Here is a 20,318-nt window from a genome sequence, read left to right as displayed (position 1 = left end):
TATGTATTTTTCTGTTCAAAAATGAGATTTTTTGTATAAAAAAAAATTAAAATACTACAACGACAAAAATCATTTTTAATTATAATTTTTTTTTTCTTCCCGATAATTAGTTACACATTCTTCATTTTTTTATTGTCAATTATATGAATGAAAAAGAATTAAATGCTTATTTCGTTAAGCTAGCTTCAGAATGCAAAGAGTCCGGCGACGGCGACGGCACCACAGACGGCGGCGGAGGTGAGTTTCAGAGCAGAAGTGCCGCTGTCGGCATCACCGTCGGGTGAATCAGCCGGAGAATCAGAGATGGTGCCATCAGCCTCCGAAGGGCCATCAGCCTCCGAAGGGCCATCAGCCTCCGAAGGGCCATCAGCAACGGGGCTATCGGCGGCGTCGGGGGTGGGAGAGGGGGGAGAAGACGAATCGGAATCAGGCGAGGCAGCGGGGGAGCCGGAGTCGGCGGGAGACGCAGCTGGTGAGTCGGTGGCTGGAGAAGGAGAAACGGAAGGGGAGGAATCCGGGGAGCTGTCGGGCGAGTTGCTCGCCGGAGCCTCGGAGGGCGAAGTCGGAGCAGAGGCTGACGGGGATGGAGACGACTCAGATGAGGCCGCTGGAGCGTCCGCCGGAGTTTCCGCTGGAGTATCTGCCGGTGTATCTGCCGGAGTATCTGCCGGTGTACCTGCCGGAGTATCTGCCGGAGTATCCGCCGGAGTGTCCGCTGGAGTATCCGCTGGAGAGGAAGCCGGAGATGAAGATGGAGAAGACGCTTCGGAGTCAGAAGGCGCGGATTTCGGCGCGGGGGATTCCGATGGGGTGGCGGTGGGTGCCTCAGCAAAAGCTCCGGCGACGGCGGCGACGAAGATCAGAGCAAAAACAAGAACAAAAGACTGAGAAGCCATAGTAAAATTACTTGGAGAGGACAGTAATTTTCTATGGCAGTAATTTTCTCTGAGGTAGAGAAAAGGGAAGGATGAAGATGAAAATGGAGAGTGAGAGATTTATATAGAAGGTAAAAAAAAGAGGAGAGAGAAAGAAGAGAGGTAAAATGAATGGTGGGATTTGAAAGATATAAAATTAGAGTTTGACATAGTTTAATAAGGACTTTTACCAAATATCTATTAAAAGAAAATAACAAAATAGACTTTTGGGTAAGATTTTATTTATTTTTATTTTTTATGTTTTTAATGATTAAGGTAAATTATTTGGTTAAAAAAAAACAGGTTTTTTAAGGTTAAATTATTGTTGTTTCAAAATTATTTTGAAAATCATTTACAAAATCTACTTATTAACAATAATATCAAATTGTGTCGTGGTTTGGACTATCGTTGCAAGACAAATGTCTTGGGTGTCTTTCTTTGGGAATATATTTCTAAGGACGATATCGGATGACATGGGTGTATCGATATCACGCCTCATTCCTTGCGTCAGAGGTTGAAATATAGGATCGTGTTTCGATACACTATGCAAAAATGACTTTGCATGAACATGAGAGGGTTCATGTCCCAGTAGACATGGATGTGTTATAATTTATGTCCTAAAATCTTGTAATTAATTATTTAGTTTTTAAAAAAAAATTAAGAATATTACAATAATACGGTTAACATATAATAAGATACGTTCATAACCTAAAGAGTATATAATATATGAATAAAGTTAATTGTTTTGTCTTAATAATATTATTAATATAATCTACTTTATAATAAAATATTTATTTTTTTTTATAAATTTATTATTTAAGAAGATTAGTATTTGATGTCAAATTTACTTTTATTTTAAAATTCAAATAGACATTTTTTTTCCGTAAAATTTAATTACAATATAATTTTCTAAAAAATATTTACTAATAAGTATTTTTTAAATTTGGTAATTCATATAATTAAATAATCAAAAGAAATAAAAATGGCCGATGAAATTGATTATATAACCAACTTTAGAAAAACAATTAAGGAGCTACATTAACAACCGGAGAACAAATAAGGTATGACCCAACTGACAACTCGCGAACAAATAAGATATTTTTCATATTTTAAATTTAATATATTAAATATTAATTTGAACACTCAAATCAAATATATATTTTATATCTTTTACGTTTTATATATCAAAGATTTATTTGTAATTTTTGGTGATATAAAATTAATTAATTAAACTTTATTACTCATATTTGTTGGGCTAAAAAAGGACCATTACATTATTGCGGAAAAATTTATAAAATCACATCTATATTGGGTTTTGATCGGCTAGGCCAAGGGCAAAAATGTAAATTTCTTAAAATCTAGATATTTGTGTAATACGTGTCTTCAAATGATATATATATATATATCCTTAAAATTAATTTTAAATTTAAATATATATATCCTTAAAATTAATTTTAAATTTAAATATATATATCCTTAAAATTAATTTTAAATTTAAATATATATATCCTTAAAATTAATTTTAAATTTAAATTTTTATGATATTGGAGTTTGAATAAGGTATATATCCTCGGCTACGAAGTTAGAAGTTCAGAGATATTACAGAGCTCTGGTTGAAACAAACCGAACAACGATTTGAAAGTCGAGAAGACGATTGAGCAAACGGTGGGGAAGAAGTAGAAGGTCAAACAGACAGCCAAAAAGGGACAAACTTTGAAAGCATTTCAAAATGTTGTGTTAGGAGACCAGACATCACACAGATTGTGCAGAAGAAAAGTTTGAAAAAGACAGAAAGTCAAATCCCCACCTCCCATTTGCTGCCAATGCAGAGCCTTCTTCATATCATGCTGAGCTGCGCATGCTCCTTTTTTTTCTTGTTCTTCCCATCTTCCGAAAGCCACCATGTCTTTAGCTCCCAACACCTTTTCGGATTTACATAAACAATCGTTTGTCGTTGTTGTCGTCGTTGTCGTCGTTGTCATCATCAACCTTTGACTATGGCTTCTCTGTAATAATCATCCCTACATTTTGGATTCTTGTATTTGTCCCCCTACAATCAAATCATGCAAGATAATGAGTACTCATATTCGATATCGAAAGAACTGACACGATACATGGTACTTTGTTTCTTTGACTCGTGTGTTGTCAATATAGCCTCTATCATGTTGGTTGGTGTTAGTAGTAGCACTTTCATTTGTTACCGACACCTTTGGTCGTCTACGGTTGGTTCTTTTAGCTCCATGTCAAGGGAAGGTATTGGAAATCCTAAGGGCCGAATCTAAGGCTTTGATCATGGTTGGAGTTTCCTCCGACTTGAACACTCGTCGAGCCTGTTGGGTCTTCCTAGCCTATGACAATGGTAAATGAAAGGGTCAAATCTAAGGCATTGATCATGGTTGGAGCTTCCTCCAACTCGAACACTGGTCGAGCCTGTTGGGTCTTCCTAGCCTATGACAATGGTAAATGAAAGGGCCGAACCGAATCTAAGGCATTGATCATGGTTGGATCTTCCTCCGACTCGAACACTGGTCGAGCCTGTTGGGTCTTCCTAGCCTATGACAATGGTAAATGAAAGGGCCGAATCTAAGGCATTGATCATGGTTGGAGCTTCCTCCAACTCGAACACTCATCGAGCCTGTCGGGTCTTCCTAGCCTATGACAATGGTAAATGAAAGGGCTTCCTTATGGTTACGTTTATATATTGGGAACAAAGCTCAAACAAAGTTGTGGAAAGCTGATGCATCAAGTTTATATATTATAGGCTGTGACCAACCAAACTACACAGCAGCACCCAGCAGAGAATAAGTTATGAGAAATCAAAACTAAATGAACCTTTTCCCAGCAAATGCACACCCAATTCCCTGAATCTTTCAATCTATCTATCGTAAGAATTACCCGGTTCGTATTCTATCGAGCCGATCGACGCTTTTTCTTGCTCTTTCCAGCTGGTGATCGATGCTTTTCCGTGACTTTTCATGACAATCAACGCTCCAGCGAGACCTTTCCCCATGGTTAAAGGAGAGTCTAAACTTGTCTAACTTATCAGAGTGATTCTTCAGCTTCTCTGGTTGATCCATGCTCCGCCTCGGTTTTTCTCTCCTATCTGTGCTCTTCCTTGGAATCTCGAAAAACTCGGTGCTCTTTCGTGGCTGCTCATATTGGTCTGTACTCATTCTAGTACTGTATCGTTGAGAAGGCGGTTTCTCAACTGTTAATACAAACTTCTTTAGATGTCTGATATACTCAGGATAGAGCTCCAGATTACAGTGGTTTCCTCCTTTTAGCCACAATGGTTCATATTTTTCTTTACAAAGTTCCCAAAGTTGCTTGCCATGAGAGCAATCAACCACATCATCTGAAGTTCCCTGCAAAATGATGTAAAAATCCCTTAATCTTGATAATTTCCAGGATACTTTCAAACTAAGTGTAAAAAATGCTGGTCGATAGACTCGGTTAATTTTGTTGATGTTTTCAAGGCATACAATTCTAAAAACCGAACCAAAACTCGAGAGATGATACTTCCTCTTCTTCTACTTATAGCAGTAGAGCAGACTGACAATGTGAGATCTCATATCGGTTGGAGAGGGAAACAAAACATTCTTTATAAGGGTGTAGAAACCTCTCCTTAGTAGACGCATTTTAAAACCTTGAGGGAAAGCCAGGAAGAGAAAGCCCAAAGAGGACAATATCTGCTAGCGGTGGGCTTGGGCTGTTACAGACAATATTACCGAACTCCTAATGACACTAAGGAAGATAGAAAGAACCAAAATACTTGACACATTCAAAACTGTGTCGCATCTTCCCTCAAGAGAAAATCCATAGAGGACAATGTCTACTAGCGGTGGGCTTGGGCTGTTACAGACAATATCACCGAACTCCTAATGACACTAAGGAAGATAGAAAGAACCAAAATACTTGACACATTCAAAACTGTGTCGCATCTTCCCTCAAGAGAAAATCCATAGAGGACAATGTCTACTAGCGGTGGGCTTGGGCTGTTACAGACAATATCACCGAAGAGAAAATCCATAGAGGACAATGTCTACTAGCGGTGGGCTTGGGCTGTTACAGACAATATCACCGAACTCCTAATGACACTAAGGAAGATAGAAAGAACCAAAATACTTGACACATTCAAAACTGTCACACCTCCCCCTCAAGCGAAAACCCATTGAGGACAATGTCTACTAGCGGTGGGCTTGGGCTGTTACAGACAATATTACCGCACTCCTAATTATACTGAAGAAGATAGAAAGAACCAAAATACTCGACACATTCAAAGCTATGTTGCATTGATGCATAATCATATCCATAACCCATATGTTAAATAACAATGTACAAAACCATGAAGAGGAAATAGTTTGAAGACCATCCTTACATGAATGATGAGAATAGGGCAATTAACCTGAGAAACTTTGTCGATATTCTGCACGTAGACCGAAAAAACAAAGTCCATTTACTACACATGGCATGGATATGAAAACCAATAGATCAAAAACACAATCTTACCTTATAGATATCGAACCAGTAAGAGCGTTTCACAGGATACATGACTCTTAGGCCAGAAAGTATTGGACTGTGCAATACGGTAGCTCTTAGCCGAGGAAGTCGAGCTGCAAGATCCAAAGTCGGACCACTCCCAACAGATTGACCATATAGGATGATGTCTTCCTGCTTGGTTCCATAGCTTTCTTCAAGACACTTATATGCAGCCTCAATATCTGCATATGTATTTTGCTCAGATGGCTGCAACACAATAACAGGTCACAAATGAGACTTGAAAGATCCTATCATTGCATTGATATAGAATACAGTGTTGTTCTTTCATCAGAAGGAAAAATCCAACACACCTTTCCTGATGATTGACCGTAACCCGAATAATCGTACCTGCAAGGAGTAAAAGAGGCAGTGGTATCAGGAACAGTTGCTTCTTATTGTTTCAGGATAATGTTAGATTGCGTAGACACGACAAGATCGAGAACTACCATCGAACAAGAACACGAGATTCATGAGCTTTAGAAGTCAGAAAATCAAGAGATGAGCATGGGATTCACATAATTTCCTACCCGTGCTTGAAATAACCTATGAATTAACAAATTCCTTGAGGCAAAGGGTGTCATTGCTATGGCCTGCTTAAGATTTTATTGATTAAGATGATATGTTCATAAACTGAAACGAACATAGGGAAGATGATGCCCACAAATATGGAAGATCTACCAAAATATAACTCATAAAAAGTTGAAACAGAACTTAAGCACCACAAGTTGATGCTAAAGAAGTGAATCAAATTCTACAAGGAAACCAAGCAACAACAAGAAGTTCTCTGAGAATTACACCCTCCAACTACATCTCTTAAGTTAAACAAAATGCTAGCAATCAAAAGCATCAATTGAGAAGATCAAAGGGCTTAAACAGAGAGAACCAGATATCAAAACAGAGAGAACAGAAAGAAAGAAGTATGAATCCAAATGTTTAAGAAATGGAGAAAAGAAAGTACCCCATTAGATTAACACGCAGGTGAATGCTAAGCTCGATGAAGAGCTCATACATTTGGCCCAGATCGGCGGCGTTGCCATGAGAATAAAGTAGAGTCGAAGTTGCCATCGGATGCCGGACGTAGATTGCAACGATATCAGTGCTCCGGCGAGTGGGCAGTTTCAGAACTTCAACATTTTCGCGATGAGGGAAAGGGCTGAGAAGCAAAAGGCCAGTAAGATCATCGGTGATGAGCTTGTACGAAGGTGGGTTCGGCGGGAAGAAGGCGAACTTGGCCGCCATGGATGAGGTAACGCCGCCCATATCGCCGCCGGCTCAAAACCCAGAAAAATGTACAGATTCTACACTGAAAAAACGACTGATCAAATCGAATTTCCAGCACTCCTTTGGTCAACAACCCTTTGTTTTCCTTTTTCCAGACGATTCGATTCTTTTAGAGACAGTGGAAAAGAAGTACAGAGGATGTTCATCCAGTAACTACATCCTTGAAAGAATCAAGGCTTCACTCCCATGGTTTAGAGCGAGGAGGAGGGGGGTGGAATGGTGGACCAGAGCTCAGAGAAGGGTGTGGAGGTTGAATTATTTGAAGAGTCAGAATTCTGTACTCTGAGTGAAAGGGAATAATGGAGGACGCACAGCTCTCTGCTGATGCTTAATTTGGTCAAGAAATGGGCATTGCCATTTGGCTCCAACCATATCATGGCTCTCATGTTCTTCCTCTTTCATCTGGTACTCATTATTTAATTCAAAATCAAATTAATCATTCAATATACTGTAAAAATCAATAAATAGAGAGTGAGAGAGAAGAACAGAGCCATACTGGAATTTACAGAGAAGCTATTTTTAATGATATCAAAAAATTTGATCATCCATTGATATTATGTTGAACACTCCGATTAACGAATATATCCAACATATAAACGAAGATTTTGATCCATATTTATAGAGGATAGCTGAGTTGAAATCGAATTATTTATAAAGCCAGATTGAAGTAGTGATTTAACCAACTCCGTAACTACTATACTTCATAAATGAATCAATATTAGTAGCTAATGAAAAGAATTCATAAACACTTCCAGAAATTAAGCATTGAAGGATCAAGTGGGATACAACATTCATTAACACTGTTGAATGAAGAGCATTTCCCATTTTTCTCTTCTAATTCTCTTTTTTCCCTCCTTTTTTTGGTGTATGCCCTATAATTTATTTTTAACATTGATACAAAATTTTCACTACAATTATTCTCCTCTCCAAGGGAAATCGTAACGAAAAAACGTCTTTCCATTTCAAGCTTAACAAATTCAAATGGTTGAGAATTGTTCGATTAGGCAAATACACAAACATATCGATTCGTCGATGAAGGGGTGGAAAAAGAACTCTTCCTGACCTCTGAGGTCCCATCAGCTCCATCCTGATCAACTGCTGCAAAGGGTAAAAATCATTCTCAATTAAAGTGAAGAAAGCAATTCACAATAGGCATATGGGAAGGGAATGATTATTTCCTCTATCCAAATCATAGAGATAAAGAATGTTTACCAGCTAAATTTATCAAACTCAAATCACGCCATAAAAAGACTTCGACGATCATGATATGATATGATATATGCATGTAGTAGATGGAAATTTAGTCAAAACTAATCACAAACATTGATTTCCGGAAATACAAACATGTTTATGTTCCAGACCCCACAAAAAGTATTTCAAGAAGAAAAAAGATTAATCCAAACATGTCATGAATCATGATATCAGCCACACTACATGGGCCCAAAATTAAGGAGAAAAGCTTCAAATCAAGATCATAAAGCAAGCATCAACCTCTTGTGTTTGAAAATGACTAAATAACAACTAAATATAAAGGAAAAATCACTAGGAAGTAGAAACGAAGCTACAGGCAGAAAAAAAGGAAGTGGGGGTCCATGTTTTATGTAAAGAAAAGAAGTTGTGGGTCTCTGTGATTCTACCTCTCCTTTTTTGTTGTAGTGATGGGATGATGAGACATGTCCCCTATCAATGGCAGAGAATCTGGACTTTGCCTCACAGATTTCTTTGCTTGGTTCTGAAGGTTCAGGGTTTACAAAATACATCGAGTACGTCGATGGTCCGGTGTAACAGCTATATTAGTTTAGTTCAAACCAAGCAATTTTCTAGCCTAACAACATGTATGAGAAGACAAGGAAGTTGTCAAGTGGTATAACATGAAAAGAAGGAGGTGGCAAGTATATGGTCTACTTCACAGCTTAGTGATTGGGACAAGCCCTCTTCAATTACATCAAACAAGAATGACAATACATTCTGGAAAAGAAACCTTTCATATATATGTCACAGCAGCAGATAGAAAAACAAAGCATAATTGGTAATTGTTGTCACCTCCTGTCAATTATTACATCAATACACTCCCAACACCAATAATTGGTTCCAAGCATTGAATTCTTAAGCATTCCTGAGTTTTTGCCTCGATTTCAAAATTAACGTACATGGTTAATCACATTGAAGTCTACTTATGCTAATCTCAACTAATAAGTATCAGTTTACAAGGGATGTGCAACTTCCTATATCATCACGGCTTTTACCTAACCTGTGAAGCAATGATTTACCGAATTCTCAAGCTTATAACTCAATTTCAAAGTTCATATCAGGTCATTGTGGTATATGTATGCTACCTCGATTAACAAGCTACAATGGAAGTGCATCTTCCTACATTATCACATCCTTTTCCAGCCTGTGAAGCAACGTTTTGTATTAGAAGGTTGTCTAGTGTGTTTTCATCCATCAACTTTTCGAGTCTAAGTGGTAAGTATCCACCGGGAAAAATTTAAACTACTGCAAAATTTCAATATCTAAATTCTAGACAGTTTTTTTTTTTTTTTTTTTCTTATGAGAAATATGATTCTAGACAAGTTAAATTGAAGACAACTCAATATGAATGCCAATCAGAGTGCAGGACGAAGAAGGCTGCTAGAAGAATAAACTAAAGTCATATTTACCTATCAAAGAACAAATAGAACAAACTGTTACACCTTGCATACATACTAACTCATGACAGTGCAAACCAATTAGGGTATATCCGTTCGTATTCATTGTGTTCTGAGCTATGCCTATGTAATCACTTCCAAGATCCCAATGAAAAAGGAACTACAGTTAAAATACGAATCTCCAAATGCAATCCTCTTTTTTTCCTTCGGGGGAGGGTGGTTCGCGCTGAGGTAGAAGTAGGACAAGAGACTAAAGGTACCAGTCCAAAAAGAGAAGTCCAACATCAGAAGATATATCAGTTTTCAGTGAAATATTTGCATGGCCTAAAGTTTCAATAACGCTGTCCTTGTCAAAACAAAAATAAAATTCTCAAGGATATATCAATATTCCAGCACCATCCCTCTCCAAACCGCCAATCAAAGAGTATAAAGCCAGTTCAAAAGAATTCTATTTCTTTGAATTTTCTGAGTGAGCAAACTTATAAACATACACAAGAAGAAGCCATCTGTAGGCTCATAGATTAATAGATGATAACGTACAGAAAAAGAATACATTACCACCATTTGATTACCAGCAAAAGAGCAGCTTGTTAATTCAAGACAACAGTGTTTAATGGTATAACCAAAAAAATTAGGCATTACAGAGATTCAATGGGGAATAAGCTAGATAGCAACCCTTCATCTTACATCAGTACCAATTTTAGAACAGAAGCAAACAGAAAACAAAATCTGCAATATAACCCTACCAACAATGTATCATCACTATTTTACTCATATGAATCGTTTGGTTAACAGAACACTTCCAAACTTATTCCAGAAAATGAAAGGCAAATCTGTTCTGTAAAAAGCTTGCTTTGAGCTTGAAACAAGAATCTCAAAGAATTTGCCTCTAGAGAACAATAACAAAGGAAATTCTTTTAGCCCATTCTACAAGACTATAAAAATATATATAGTCTTACCAAATAAAGCAACTAAGTCTGTCTTCGGAGTCGCTTCCTAAGCTTCTTGTACTTATGCTTGTTCATCTTCCGTTTCCTCTTCTTCTTCACGCTATCGGCCCACAATTTCCTAGAATCATCTTGTTCAACAAACTCGGGCTCGAACGGAAGCATCCCAGATGAGGAGATTTGCGGCAAGCAAAACCCAAATGGAAAACTAGGGTAAAACAGGGAAAAGTGAGATGGATTCGAAGTAGAAACAGAGTTCAAATTAGAATCGCAATGCCGATCTGGTTTCTTATCAAAATCAAGCGGCTGGTGAAGAATGTAGGGTTTTAAGGGATTTTGTGAGGTCTGTGTACCCAAAGCAGCAATTAGTCTTGTTGGTGGCGATTTTCTGACGAGCTTTTGAAGCATCGACGCCATTGAATCGAAACGAAGCTTCTGAGACTGAATCTTTTAGAATGCTTAGGAGATGAAGATGAAAAACAGAAATGAACTCCGCAGAAAAATGGTGGAACAATCAGCGTCCCAAAACCCTAAGCAAATGTGAAGTACGCGGATGAGCGAAATTGTTTTTTTTTTTTTTTTTTTGGAACCAAATAAATTAATAATATCAGAAATTCATTAATGTTTTATATTCCAAAATTATTGTAACTAAATTTGAAATATATATATATATATATATATATATATATATATATATTATATGTACGTTCACGAGAATGAAACTAAAAAGAATTAACAGGGTCTGCACAAGAAGTGGAGCTTGTGGTTTAATTCGATGCAAAGTGAAGAACCTTATCGGGGCTTGACATGCCGCAAATCCTCTTGAAAGATAGGGGTGCCTTCAGGAACGTGGACACAAGTGGTGCATGACTGTTGTCAGCTCGTGTCGTAAGGTGTTGGGTTAAGTCCTGCAACGAGTGCAACTCTCGTGTTTAGTTGCCAACCGTTGAGGTTGGAACCCTGAACAAATTGAAAATACTGAAAACTTTCTCAATAGAACAGACGGGCAGTGGAGACTCATTTAACAAACAACAAGCTATGACTTTTACTAGAAAGGTCAAATGGAAGAGGGACTCTCGGGCAGTTGATTTAGGAGCTTCTTCTTTTTTCTACAAGTCAAGGGTTCCAGAGCTAAAAACACACCGACATCATTGTAATCGCCCCCGTCTAAAGCGGGTGCACGGGAGGGCAAAGCGCGAAACAAAAATCAAATAGCTAAAATGGATATCTACGCATCATCTAGGTGCATAGGGCTGATCTCGAGGAATAACTCGTGCATTCATCGTTTCCCTCAACAATTTTTTCTCATTCGAACCTTGTGTTGTGGGTTAGGTCACGTCGACGATATCCGTGATGAATAAACCCACGAGCAGCAGTGCTGTAATTGTTGTCGATCGAACGCCCGAGTTCGGGAAATTTTGGCTACATGCACATGAGAGGAGGTGACCTTAGGGACTAAAATATAAATTAAAATTTTATTTTTTTACGGTTTTAACATTTTAATCCAAAGAGAATAAAAAGTATATAAAATTTGCTCATATTTTCCCCAAATTATGAGGTGGCCCTCACCGTCTTCGTAGTTTTTCTAGAGTTTCCTCTTGCTTTCAATTCCGCTTGTGGAGGTTCAATTTCATCGACAATGGGAAGGCGATCCTTATGGGTTGCACTTCTCGTCCTCTCCCTTCTTCTTTATTCGCGGCCGCACGGAGTTTCTTCCACTCTTCCTCTTCAATCATTGAATCAGGTACTTATTTTCGTCTATGAATTGGAACTGTCTCTGTTAGATTCAAATTTTGTGAGATGGAGACCCGTTAATTCGTTTTGAAGCGTAACGTCGTTGATTGATTTCGTATAAAACGATGATTGAAATATTCCGTTCATTAGTGATTCATTTTAAATGCTCTAGCGTTTGATTTAACCTGATAATTTGCTGTAGAATGTTTCGATGTTTCGGCATTGAAATCCAATGGAAATTTGTTGATGGATTTCTATAAATTCATCTGGAAATCGAAGTATTTGAAGTTTTCTGAACCGTTCGTTATATTTTCGATCTCTTCTTATGTTCTGTTCAACTGGAATTGTCTGTTTCAATTTTTTAATTGTTGTGTAAATTGCAATTAATCGCTGGATGAACATCATTCTATGTATGACCTTCTTCGTTGTTGTTATTTTTCCCTAGGGTTCTAAAGATTCAGCCACCGAGAGGTAATATTTTGTTTCTTTATGATCACCTATGTTCCTTTTCTTAGTACAACAAATGGGGTAGAGGATTCGAACCTTTGACCTCGAGGAAGGTAACACATGCTAATTAAGCTAGGCCCACTTTCGTTATGATGATGATAATTTGTTGGGCTTTGGAATTGATGTTCAGCACTCCGAAGCAGGATTTGAACAATGCTCATGAGGTGCATTGCTCCAGAGAAAGGAGTAGGGCTGCGTGGAAAATAATTGAGGAGGTATTCATTCAACACTCGAATGGTGTTTCTTTGTATTTCGTAGTTGATTGGTTGACATGCTTGGTATGTATGATATGGTACTTTATTAAGCTAGATTCAAATGTTTTTATCTCGACGCAGTATCTAATGCCATTCATGGATAAAAAGCGATACAAGGTTTCTACTAAGTGTAGGCTTCACCCCGATAATGACATGTTCAGAGATCAAGAACAGCACAAGAGCCATCTAGATTTTAATGACTGGAAGTGTGGATATTGTAAAAAGAAATTCTACGAAGAAAAGTATCTCGATCAGCACTTTGCCAATAGACATTATGATTTACTCAATGTGGTAAGTTTCCATTCATGATTCAACGTCCAACAGTAGCGATGATCGTAGAACTTTTCTATTAAATCGTGGGCTTCCATTAGTTCACTGTGGATTATATTGCCATCTAGTCAATTATCTTGGACAAGTAGATATAACATGAGGCTCAAGTTACTATATGTTTAAGCTTCTTGCCAACATGAACATATCTCAGCGTTTTGCTTCTTCCCGTGAGACCGAAGGTTCACATCCCCCCCTTCACATTTGTTTTACTTCAAAAAAATATGTTTAGGCTTCTTTCTAGATATTAGATAGTTTGCATGGTCCTGTCTTTCTTGTATTCAGGAGCATATCCCTTAGAAATTAGAAAAAGCGTTGTTTGCTTCAGTTTTAGCTGATATGGCGCTTCATTTATCTTGCTCGTTTATTCCAGAGTCGAAGCAAGTGCTTGGCAGATTTTTGTGGTGCATTGCACTGTGACCGTGTGATAGATACAATATCACAGAAAAGTAAATGCAATCCTGCTGCTGCTGCAAGAAATAAACACATGTGTGAGGTGACATCAGAAGATTTCTTGCAGATTTCTTCATCATTTCCTCATCATTCACCACACAAATGTTAATTCATCGCAGGGTCTTGCTGACAGTTGTTTTCCTATCGATGACGGTGCCTCGGCCAGCCATCTTCACGGTAGCTTCAGAATTCTCCCTTCACTCATTTGACAACTTTCACTACTTCTATCATCTATCTAATGAAACACTGTTCGTGTAATCAACTGGTAGAATTCTTCTTACGTCAGTTCTGTGATGCACACACATGTAGCGGAAAGCCAAAACCTTTCTCGAGAGGTCGACAGGTAAGTTGTTTCATTGTATATATGTGTGTGTATGTATGTAGACATTTTAAGCTCCTTTCGATCAATTTCTTATGGTACATGTTCCAAGTATGCCGAGCAATCTTCAAGATATTCCATTGTTTTCTCTGTGATTTTGATTGACCCTCAAGATATCATATCATAATATCAACATGCCTTTGTGTTGGCAATGAACTATAATGCATATAATGTGAAGTAGGAATTGTTTGATCAAATCATCTTAAGTTTGTGTTTCACATCACATTCGTCAATTTATTCAAATCAAGTTCATCTGTCCGTTCATATTCAAACAGTCAACAGGAAAACAATTCAGACGATATTTTACGAATACATCACTTCTGTTTGAATAAAATTTCGAGGGGATGAACGTATAATGCATGTATGTATTCCTTTTTTTGCACTTCTCATTTTGTCAAATGCATTCTTCTGTTTGTTTGCAGGTTAGGACGAGTGTGTTCTACATTGTTATTTCAGTTTTGACAGTCATTTTTGTGCTGTTTTTCTACGTCTTCATTTACTTGTATAAGAGGTATCTTTCCTTCACCCACCTTCATTTGTATGTTCATAAAAGCTTCAACTTTGATTTGATGATCGTGTTCGTCTTACAGGGGAATGAGAACTCGACCTCAGGTGCTGAAACGCCTCTCAAAAAGTGGAGGAAAGAAAAAACCTTCATAGATAGAAGCTCTTGCCCTTTCAATTAGAATATGTTGATTTATTTACAACTCACTTATGAGAGGAAGAGAATGAGAGGGCAAAGCTTGTTCTTTGAATCAGTTTTCTTTCATCATCTGTACCTGTAGAACTCTCAACACGGACAGATTCAACTCCCAGAGGGGAATGAGATTTTTTGTATCATAACATTTGTTTGAGAAATATAACCATTTGTTTGAGCACTCATGGTTCATCCATTATTTTCCGTATTATCATTATCATTATGTTTTCTACTCGAGGTCTCACATTGGTTGGAGCGAGAACGAAACATTTTTATAAGTGTGAAAATCTCTCTTTAGCGACACATTTTAAAACTTTGAGGAAAACTTCTAAGAGGACAATATCTGCAAGCGGTGGACTTTTGGTTGTTACAAATAGGGTTGTTACAAATAGTATTAGAGCCCGACGCTGAGTAATATGTGGCGAGGATGTTGGGCCTCCAAAGGGGTAGATTGTGAAATCCTATATTGATTGGAGAGGAGAACAAACTCGTCTGCGAAGCATTTCTTATAAGGGTTCTCCCTATTATATATGAGCATTCCGTAGGGGTTCCTTATAAGGGTCTACAAGGGTATAGGGGTCTACAAGGGTACTTCTCCCTATTATATATGTTCTTAAAACTTTGAAGGAAAACCCTTGCACAAAAACCTTGAGGAAAAGTTTAAAGATGACAATATCTACCAGCAATGAGCTTGAGCGGTTACACTACTCGACTTAATAAAAAATATTGACATACTCGACTCAATAAAGAGAATATTGACATTACTGAGAGACAAGATAACTTTGTGGTTTTACACAATTGATCATTAAAACTTAACATCATGTGTAAATACCCCTCTATTTTATCAAGCATCTTCTTAACAAATCAATGGTCATAATCAAAATTTGTTAGTCAAAACTTAAGGACTAAGTAGCCAACCAACCATCGAAATACAAGTCCTAATTTGTAATTAAACTAAATTCATAGATAATCTTGCAAGGAGCAACACTAACATGTGTATTTCCATGCTCAGGTTCTTGCTTCACAGTCCAAGAGGTCTCAGATGATGCTTATAGTTCAACAATTGAATCTTTCTCCAACCTGCTCACGAAAGTTGATTTGTCCATCACTTTCTCTTTGGTGGATCTCGGCTCAGTCCATGCTTCTTTAGTGTTTTAACATAATTTCTCAAGAATGTAAACTTGTTGCTCCCCAGATGATAGAAATAATCCCACGAATAAATCCCAGTTCTATGCAAGTCATCAAAAAGGATCCTACCAAATTCAAGCAATATGTTTGGATTCTTCGAAGTCAATACCAAAAGATTGCTAAAGTTAATGGTAGCTAGTAATTTCAAAGTACCTTACCCCATAGTTCCCAACTGGTTCTGCAGACATGATACCGACGTGACGTCGTCCAGAAATTACCTAAGTTTGAAACATGCATTTAGTAATTGAATCTGATAAAACAAAATCAGTTAAAGCTCTAGATGATGTTGATAAATCAGTAGAAGGATCGGATCATGAGAACGTGGCTAAACAGAAAATCGTGCTAAATGAGCAGTTTGGCCAACCCTTGTGCACCCGTTATTTTATACTCCAAACTCTAGAATATGGCTAAAGATATCTCTATAAACCGATCGGGTCTGAATATCTTTAAGTCGGTGAAATTATTTACACTTGGTCCTAACCTAATCAAGTTCGAGTGTTCGAAAAGTTTATTGTTTTTTTTTTCAAAAGTACTTATAAAAGAAGTGTTTCACGGGCTGGGGCTCAAAGAGAAATAGTCCAAACCATAGAAGTCATCTATCTAGTTAGCTGTCTTCTAATAGTCAAAATGCATGTGAGATCGCAGGTTGATTGGAAAAGGGAACTTCTCTCTAGTAGACGCGTTTTAAAACTATGAGGCTGACGGCGATATGTAAAGAGTCAAAGTGGACAATACCTACTAGTGGTAGGCTTGAACTGTTACAAATGGTATCAAAGCCAGACACTGGGCGGTGTGCCAGCGAGAACGCTGGGTTCTCGAGGGGAGTGGATTGTGAGATCCCATATTAGTTGGAGAGGGGAACGAAACATTTCTTATAAGAGTGTGGAAACTTCTCCCTAGTAAACGCATTTTAAAATCGTGAGGCTGACGCCGATACGTAATGGGCCAAAACAGATAATATCTACTAGCAATAGGCTTGAGTTGTTACAGTGCAAGTCACGAATATCAAAAGGAAATGTTTCATTTAAAAGCACTAGCCTTAAAAATCATCCAACCATCCAATTTGGCTATTTGACCATTGCCCATGATGAATTAGCTAGAGTTTTAGATAGAAAGATAAATGAAACTAAAGTTGTTTTACAGTACCTTTTCACCCCCAATTGACCGAACCTTAGCATCAGCAGCTGGGCTATATACTCTCAAGAATTCAGCTGACAAGTTGAACACACTTCCATCTGCAAATTTAACCTCTACCTGAAAGTGAAACATTTAACGAACTGCATCATACTAAACAGTGTACGTGAAAAAGAAAAAACCATATTCACAAAATGAAGGCTAATAGCACATCAAAACATTCAGCAAAAGGAACTTCTAATGTAAGTTATGCTCCAAACCTAATTTCAAAGTCTATAAGAGAACATATATTGTGGGATCCCACGTTGGTGGGAGAGGGGAACGAAACATTTCTTATAAGGGTGTGGAAACCTCTCCCTAGTAGACATGTTTTAAAATCGTGAGCCTGACAGCGATACGTAAAGGGCCAAAGTGAACAATATCTACTAGCGGTGAACTTAGATGGTTACAAATGGTATCAGGGCCAGACGCCAGGCGGTGTGCCAGCGAGGACGCTGGCCCCCAAGGGGGTGGATTGTGAGAGCCCACGTTGGTTGGAGAGGGAAACGAAACATTTCTTATAAGGGCGTGGAAACCTGCCCTTAGTAGACACATTTTAAAATCGTGAGGCTGACCAAAGCGGACAATATGTGCTAGCGGTTTCATCCTTGCAAGTCTCCACCTCCCATTGTCTTCTTCTGCCCCCTTTGATAGTATAAATCAACCCACTTTTTGAAGCAAACCCTTTCATCAGCTAAATACCACAGTTTTCACTAGAGATTAACCCATGCACCCCCAAAGAAGTGGTCTTACCTTTACCACTTCCCAAACCCAACTAGCCATTCCCCCGCATGCACCAACTCCACCAAAAACCGCACCATCGAGCTATCCAACCATTAAAGCCTATCGTACCACCACCGAACACTCTTACCAAGCGACATGTACATCATCCCATTCCTAGCAAACATTCCCCTGCTTCATCCCTCCCTCTCTGCCACATGCATCAATCTTTTCCCACACCTCTACACGCTCCGAAAATCCCATTTGGTCCCCATTGACCCAGACTAATTCTTGAGGTCACACATTTCTGAAGTGGTCACATAAATCTTATTCAAGCAAGTTAGGCCAACTTACCCATCTATCATTTATCCCCTTTCCCATCCTCACAAAGATCTCGGCATCCATCGAGAGACTATTTCGAAACTTCTAGTGTGGAAGGGCGACAAGGAGAAGAAAGGTACACACAATCTAGATTGAGAAACAATCAAGCTCCCCGAGAAGGAGGAAGGAGGATTGCAGATCTAGAACAGAAAAATACTTCCTTGTTGGTTAAGTGGATTTGGAATTTCATAAGGAAAAATATGCGCTTAGGAGGAAGATAATTGCCTTGAAATATGGCACCCACCATTTTGAGCAACAGGAGACCACATCATCTGCAAGGTAGGGAAAGGAGATGGCACACCGTTTTGGTCTGATATTTGGTTGGGAAATAGGGCCCTAAAAGACAAGTTTACCTCTATGTTTGCTATCATACAGAAAAAAGAAGCCTCAGTGGCTAATTTATGGAATAATTCATTGCCTTCTTGACATTTTTGGCCAAGGAGAAACCTGTAGGTAGGGAAATAGAGGAATGGACCAGCCTAGATGCTCTTGCCGTCGTTGTTCTCGATGATACTAACGATTTTTGGTCCTGGAATTTGGAAAAGGATGGGGCTTTCTCATCAGAATCCCTTTCCAAGTTTCTATCCTCAGCTGGTGATCATGATATAAACGACCTATACCTTTCCATTTGGAAAGGAAATTTTCCTAAGAAGTAGAAGTTTTTCCTTTGGGAACTCAACCACTCATGCCTTAATACTCGCGACAAGCTGCAAAGAAGATCTCCATGGATTAATATCTCTCCTAGATGCTGCATTTTTTACAAATATGATGAGCAAACACATAGTCACCTTTTCATTAGGTGTAAACAGGCTAGATCTTTTTGGGAACACATCCTAGTGGCTTTTGGTTGGCAGACTGCCTTATCTAATGAAATTTGGGATATTCTCTGAGACATGTTCATTGAGCGGGTCTCTTTCATGGGCAGGACATCAAGTACACGTATCTTTACCGATCAACCAATTTATTGCACATAAGAATAGTTTTTTGTAATCTATTGGATTTGATTCCATCATTTTGTAATTTTATTTTACCATTGAAATATATTTCTGGTATATTAACTTATTAGGATAATGAATGACTTGCTAAGAACAGCCAGCTATCATTTCCATTTCCATTTCCTTAACATGATGGACCTTTCCAGATAATTAAGAAGGAGCAATTCTGATTCAAATCACCATTTTATAATCATGAAAAAGGAAATATAACGGGCAGTTCTGATTCAAATCACCATTTTAAAATCACAAACAGAAAACCAGAAATCAAAACCCGAGAATGGATCGATATAACGAGCACACTGAACCAGAATCGAAATCAGATGGAAAATCCAACGAAGATTAGTAGGGAAAAGGCTTACATATTTTGAAAGGAGAAGGAGCAATTCTGATACAAATCACCATTTTATAATCATGAAAAAATAAATAGAACGGACAGTTCTGATTCAAATCACCATTTTAAAATCACAAACAAAAAACCAGAAATCAAAACCCGAGAATGGATCGATATAACAAGCACACTGAACCAGAATCGAAATCAGATGGAAAATCAAACGAAGATTAGCGGGGAAAAGGCTTACATATTTGGGGGCGCGAAGAGCGAAACTGGTAACTTGCGGAGCATCAACGGTGGTATGGATCGTCCGGAAAGCCCTTTGCAAAGCTAACATCGTCTCTCTGATTCGTTTGGCCGACTGATTTTGGTTCGAGTTTCGCGCCTAACTGCTGTGCATTGGGTTCGAACCACGGCCTCTTAACTTTTCTCAACAATTATTCTGTAATTATTATATAAATATTTTGGAAGATTTTCAAATTATTTCTAACTATTAATAATAAAACTAATTTTTTTAAATGATTAAAAAATTATAACACCATGAGTTTGGGTTAAATTTGTAGGTGGTTGTGAATGGTCAAAAATATTATTTTTTTATAAATAAAAAATATTATTTTTTATAAATAAAAAATATATTTTAAAAATGAAAAAAAAATAATAATTTAGACTTTTGATTCCATTTAAAACCAACTAAAAAAATACCTAAATAAAATTATTATTCTCCTCCAAAAATAGGAAGAAAAAAAAAATTATATAGTTTTTTTTAAATAGAGAGAAAAAATAAATAAATAAATAAATATATATATATATATATATATATATATATATATATATATATATATATATATAT

The 20,318-nt window shown here is 37.7% G+C and overlaps 5 protein-coding genes across 7 annotated transcripts; 1 reads left to right on the top strand and 4 right to left on the bottom strand.

The window, feature by feature from the left end:
- Nucleotides 1–185: 185 nt before the first annotated feature.
- On the bottom strand, nucleotides 186–896 carry LOC111441724 (mucin-1-like). The gene has a single exon (XM_023078821.1). It carries the CDS (start codon nucleotides 894–896, stop codon nucleotides 186–188), a length of 711 nt encoding a protein of 236 aa, XP_022934589.1.
- A 1,652-nt stretch (nucleotides 897–2,548) lies between these two features.
- LOC111441991 (protein ABHD17B-like) lies at nucleotides 2,549–7,142 on the bottom strand. Of its 2 annotated transcripts, none has more exons than XM_023079228.1 (6): nucleotides 6,412–7,142; nucleotides 5,765–5,801; nucleotides 5,424–5,660; nucleotides 5,293–5,340; nucleotides 3,810–4,279; nucleotides 2,549–2,964 (listed from the first exon to the last, which is right to left on the bottom strand). In XM_023079228.1, the coding sequence occupies exons 1-6, from the start codon at nucleotides 6,711–6,713 to the stop codon at nucleotides 2,910–2,912; spliced, it is 1,149 nt and encodes a 382-aa protein (XP_022934996.1). In that variant the 5' UTR covers nucleotides 6,714–7,142; the 3' UTR covers nucleotides 2,549–2,909. The 2 variants fall into 2 exon arrangements, with proteins under 2 accessions (XP_022934996.1, XP_022934997.1); XM_023079229.1 differs by having other exon boundaries at nucleotides 2,549–2,961; nucleotides 3,808–4,279; nucleotides 6,412–6,713.
- A 3,211-nt stretch (nucleotides 7,143–10,353) lies between these two features.
- Nucleotides 10,354–10,746, bottom strand: LOC111441723. The gene has a single exon (XM_023078820.1). The coding sequence runs from the start codon at nucleotides 10,744–10,746 to the stop codon at nucleotides 10,354–10,356; it is 393 nt and encodes a 130-aa protein (XP_022934588.1).
- Nucleotides 10,747–11,873: 1,127 nt separating this feature from the next.
- LOC111441996 lies at nucleotides 11,874–14,865 on the top strand. The gene is made up of 9 exons (XM_023079236.1): nucleotides 11,874–12,073; nucleotides 12,509–12,534; nucleotides 12,701–12,785; nucleotides 12,906–13,115; nucleotides 13,525–13,647; nucleotides 13,724–13,781; nucleotides 13,874–13,947; nucleotides 14,406–14,494; nucleotides 14,574–14,865. The coding sequence occupies exons 1-9, from the start codon at nucleotides 11,969–11,971 to the stop codon at nucleotides 14,641–14,643; spliced, it is 840 nt and encodes a 279-aa protein (XP_022935004.1). The 5' UTR covers nucleotides 11,874–11,968; the 3' UTR covers nucleotides 14,644–14,865.
- Nucleotides 14,866–15,445: 580 nt separating this feature from the next.
- On the bottom strand, nucleotides 15,446–19,898 carry LOC111442002. 2 transcript variants are annotated; one of them, XM_023079242.1, is made up of 4 exons: nucleotides 19,716–19,898; nucleotides 17,015–17,122; nucleotides 16,022–16,086; nucleotides 15,446–15,933 (listed from the first exon to the last, which is right to left on the bottom strand). In XM_023079242.1, the coding sequence occupies exons 1-4, from the start codon at nucleotides 19,803–19,805 to the stop codon at nucleotides 15,786–15,788; spliced, it is 411 nt and encodes a 136-aa protein (XP_022935010.1). In that variant the 5' UTR covers nucleotides 19,806–19,898; the 3' UTR covers nucleotides 15,446–15,785. The 2 variants fall into 2 exon arrangements, with proteins under 2 accessions (XP_022935010.1, XP_022935012.1); XM_023079244.1 differs by having other exon boundaries at nucleotides 16,027–16,086.
- Between the last annotated feature and the right edge of the window lie 420 nt (nucleotides 19,899–20,318).

The sequence above is a fragment of the Cucurbita moschata genome, unplaced genomic scaffold (assembly GCF_002738365.1).
Source record: "Cucurbita moschata cultivar Rifu unplaced genomic scaffold, Cmos_1.0 Cmo_Scf00004, whole genome shotgun sequence".
Taxonomy (NCBI): domain Eukaryota; kingdom Viridiplantae; phylum Streptophyta; class Magnoliopsida; order Cucurbitales; family Cucurbitaceae; genus Cucurbita; species Cucurbita moschata.
Note: the sequence above shows the minus strand (reverse complement) of the source record. Positions and strands in the feature narration are given on the sequence as shown.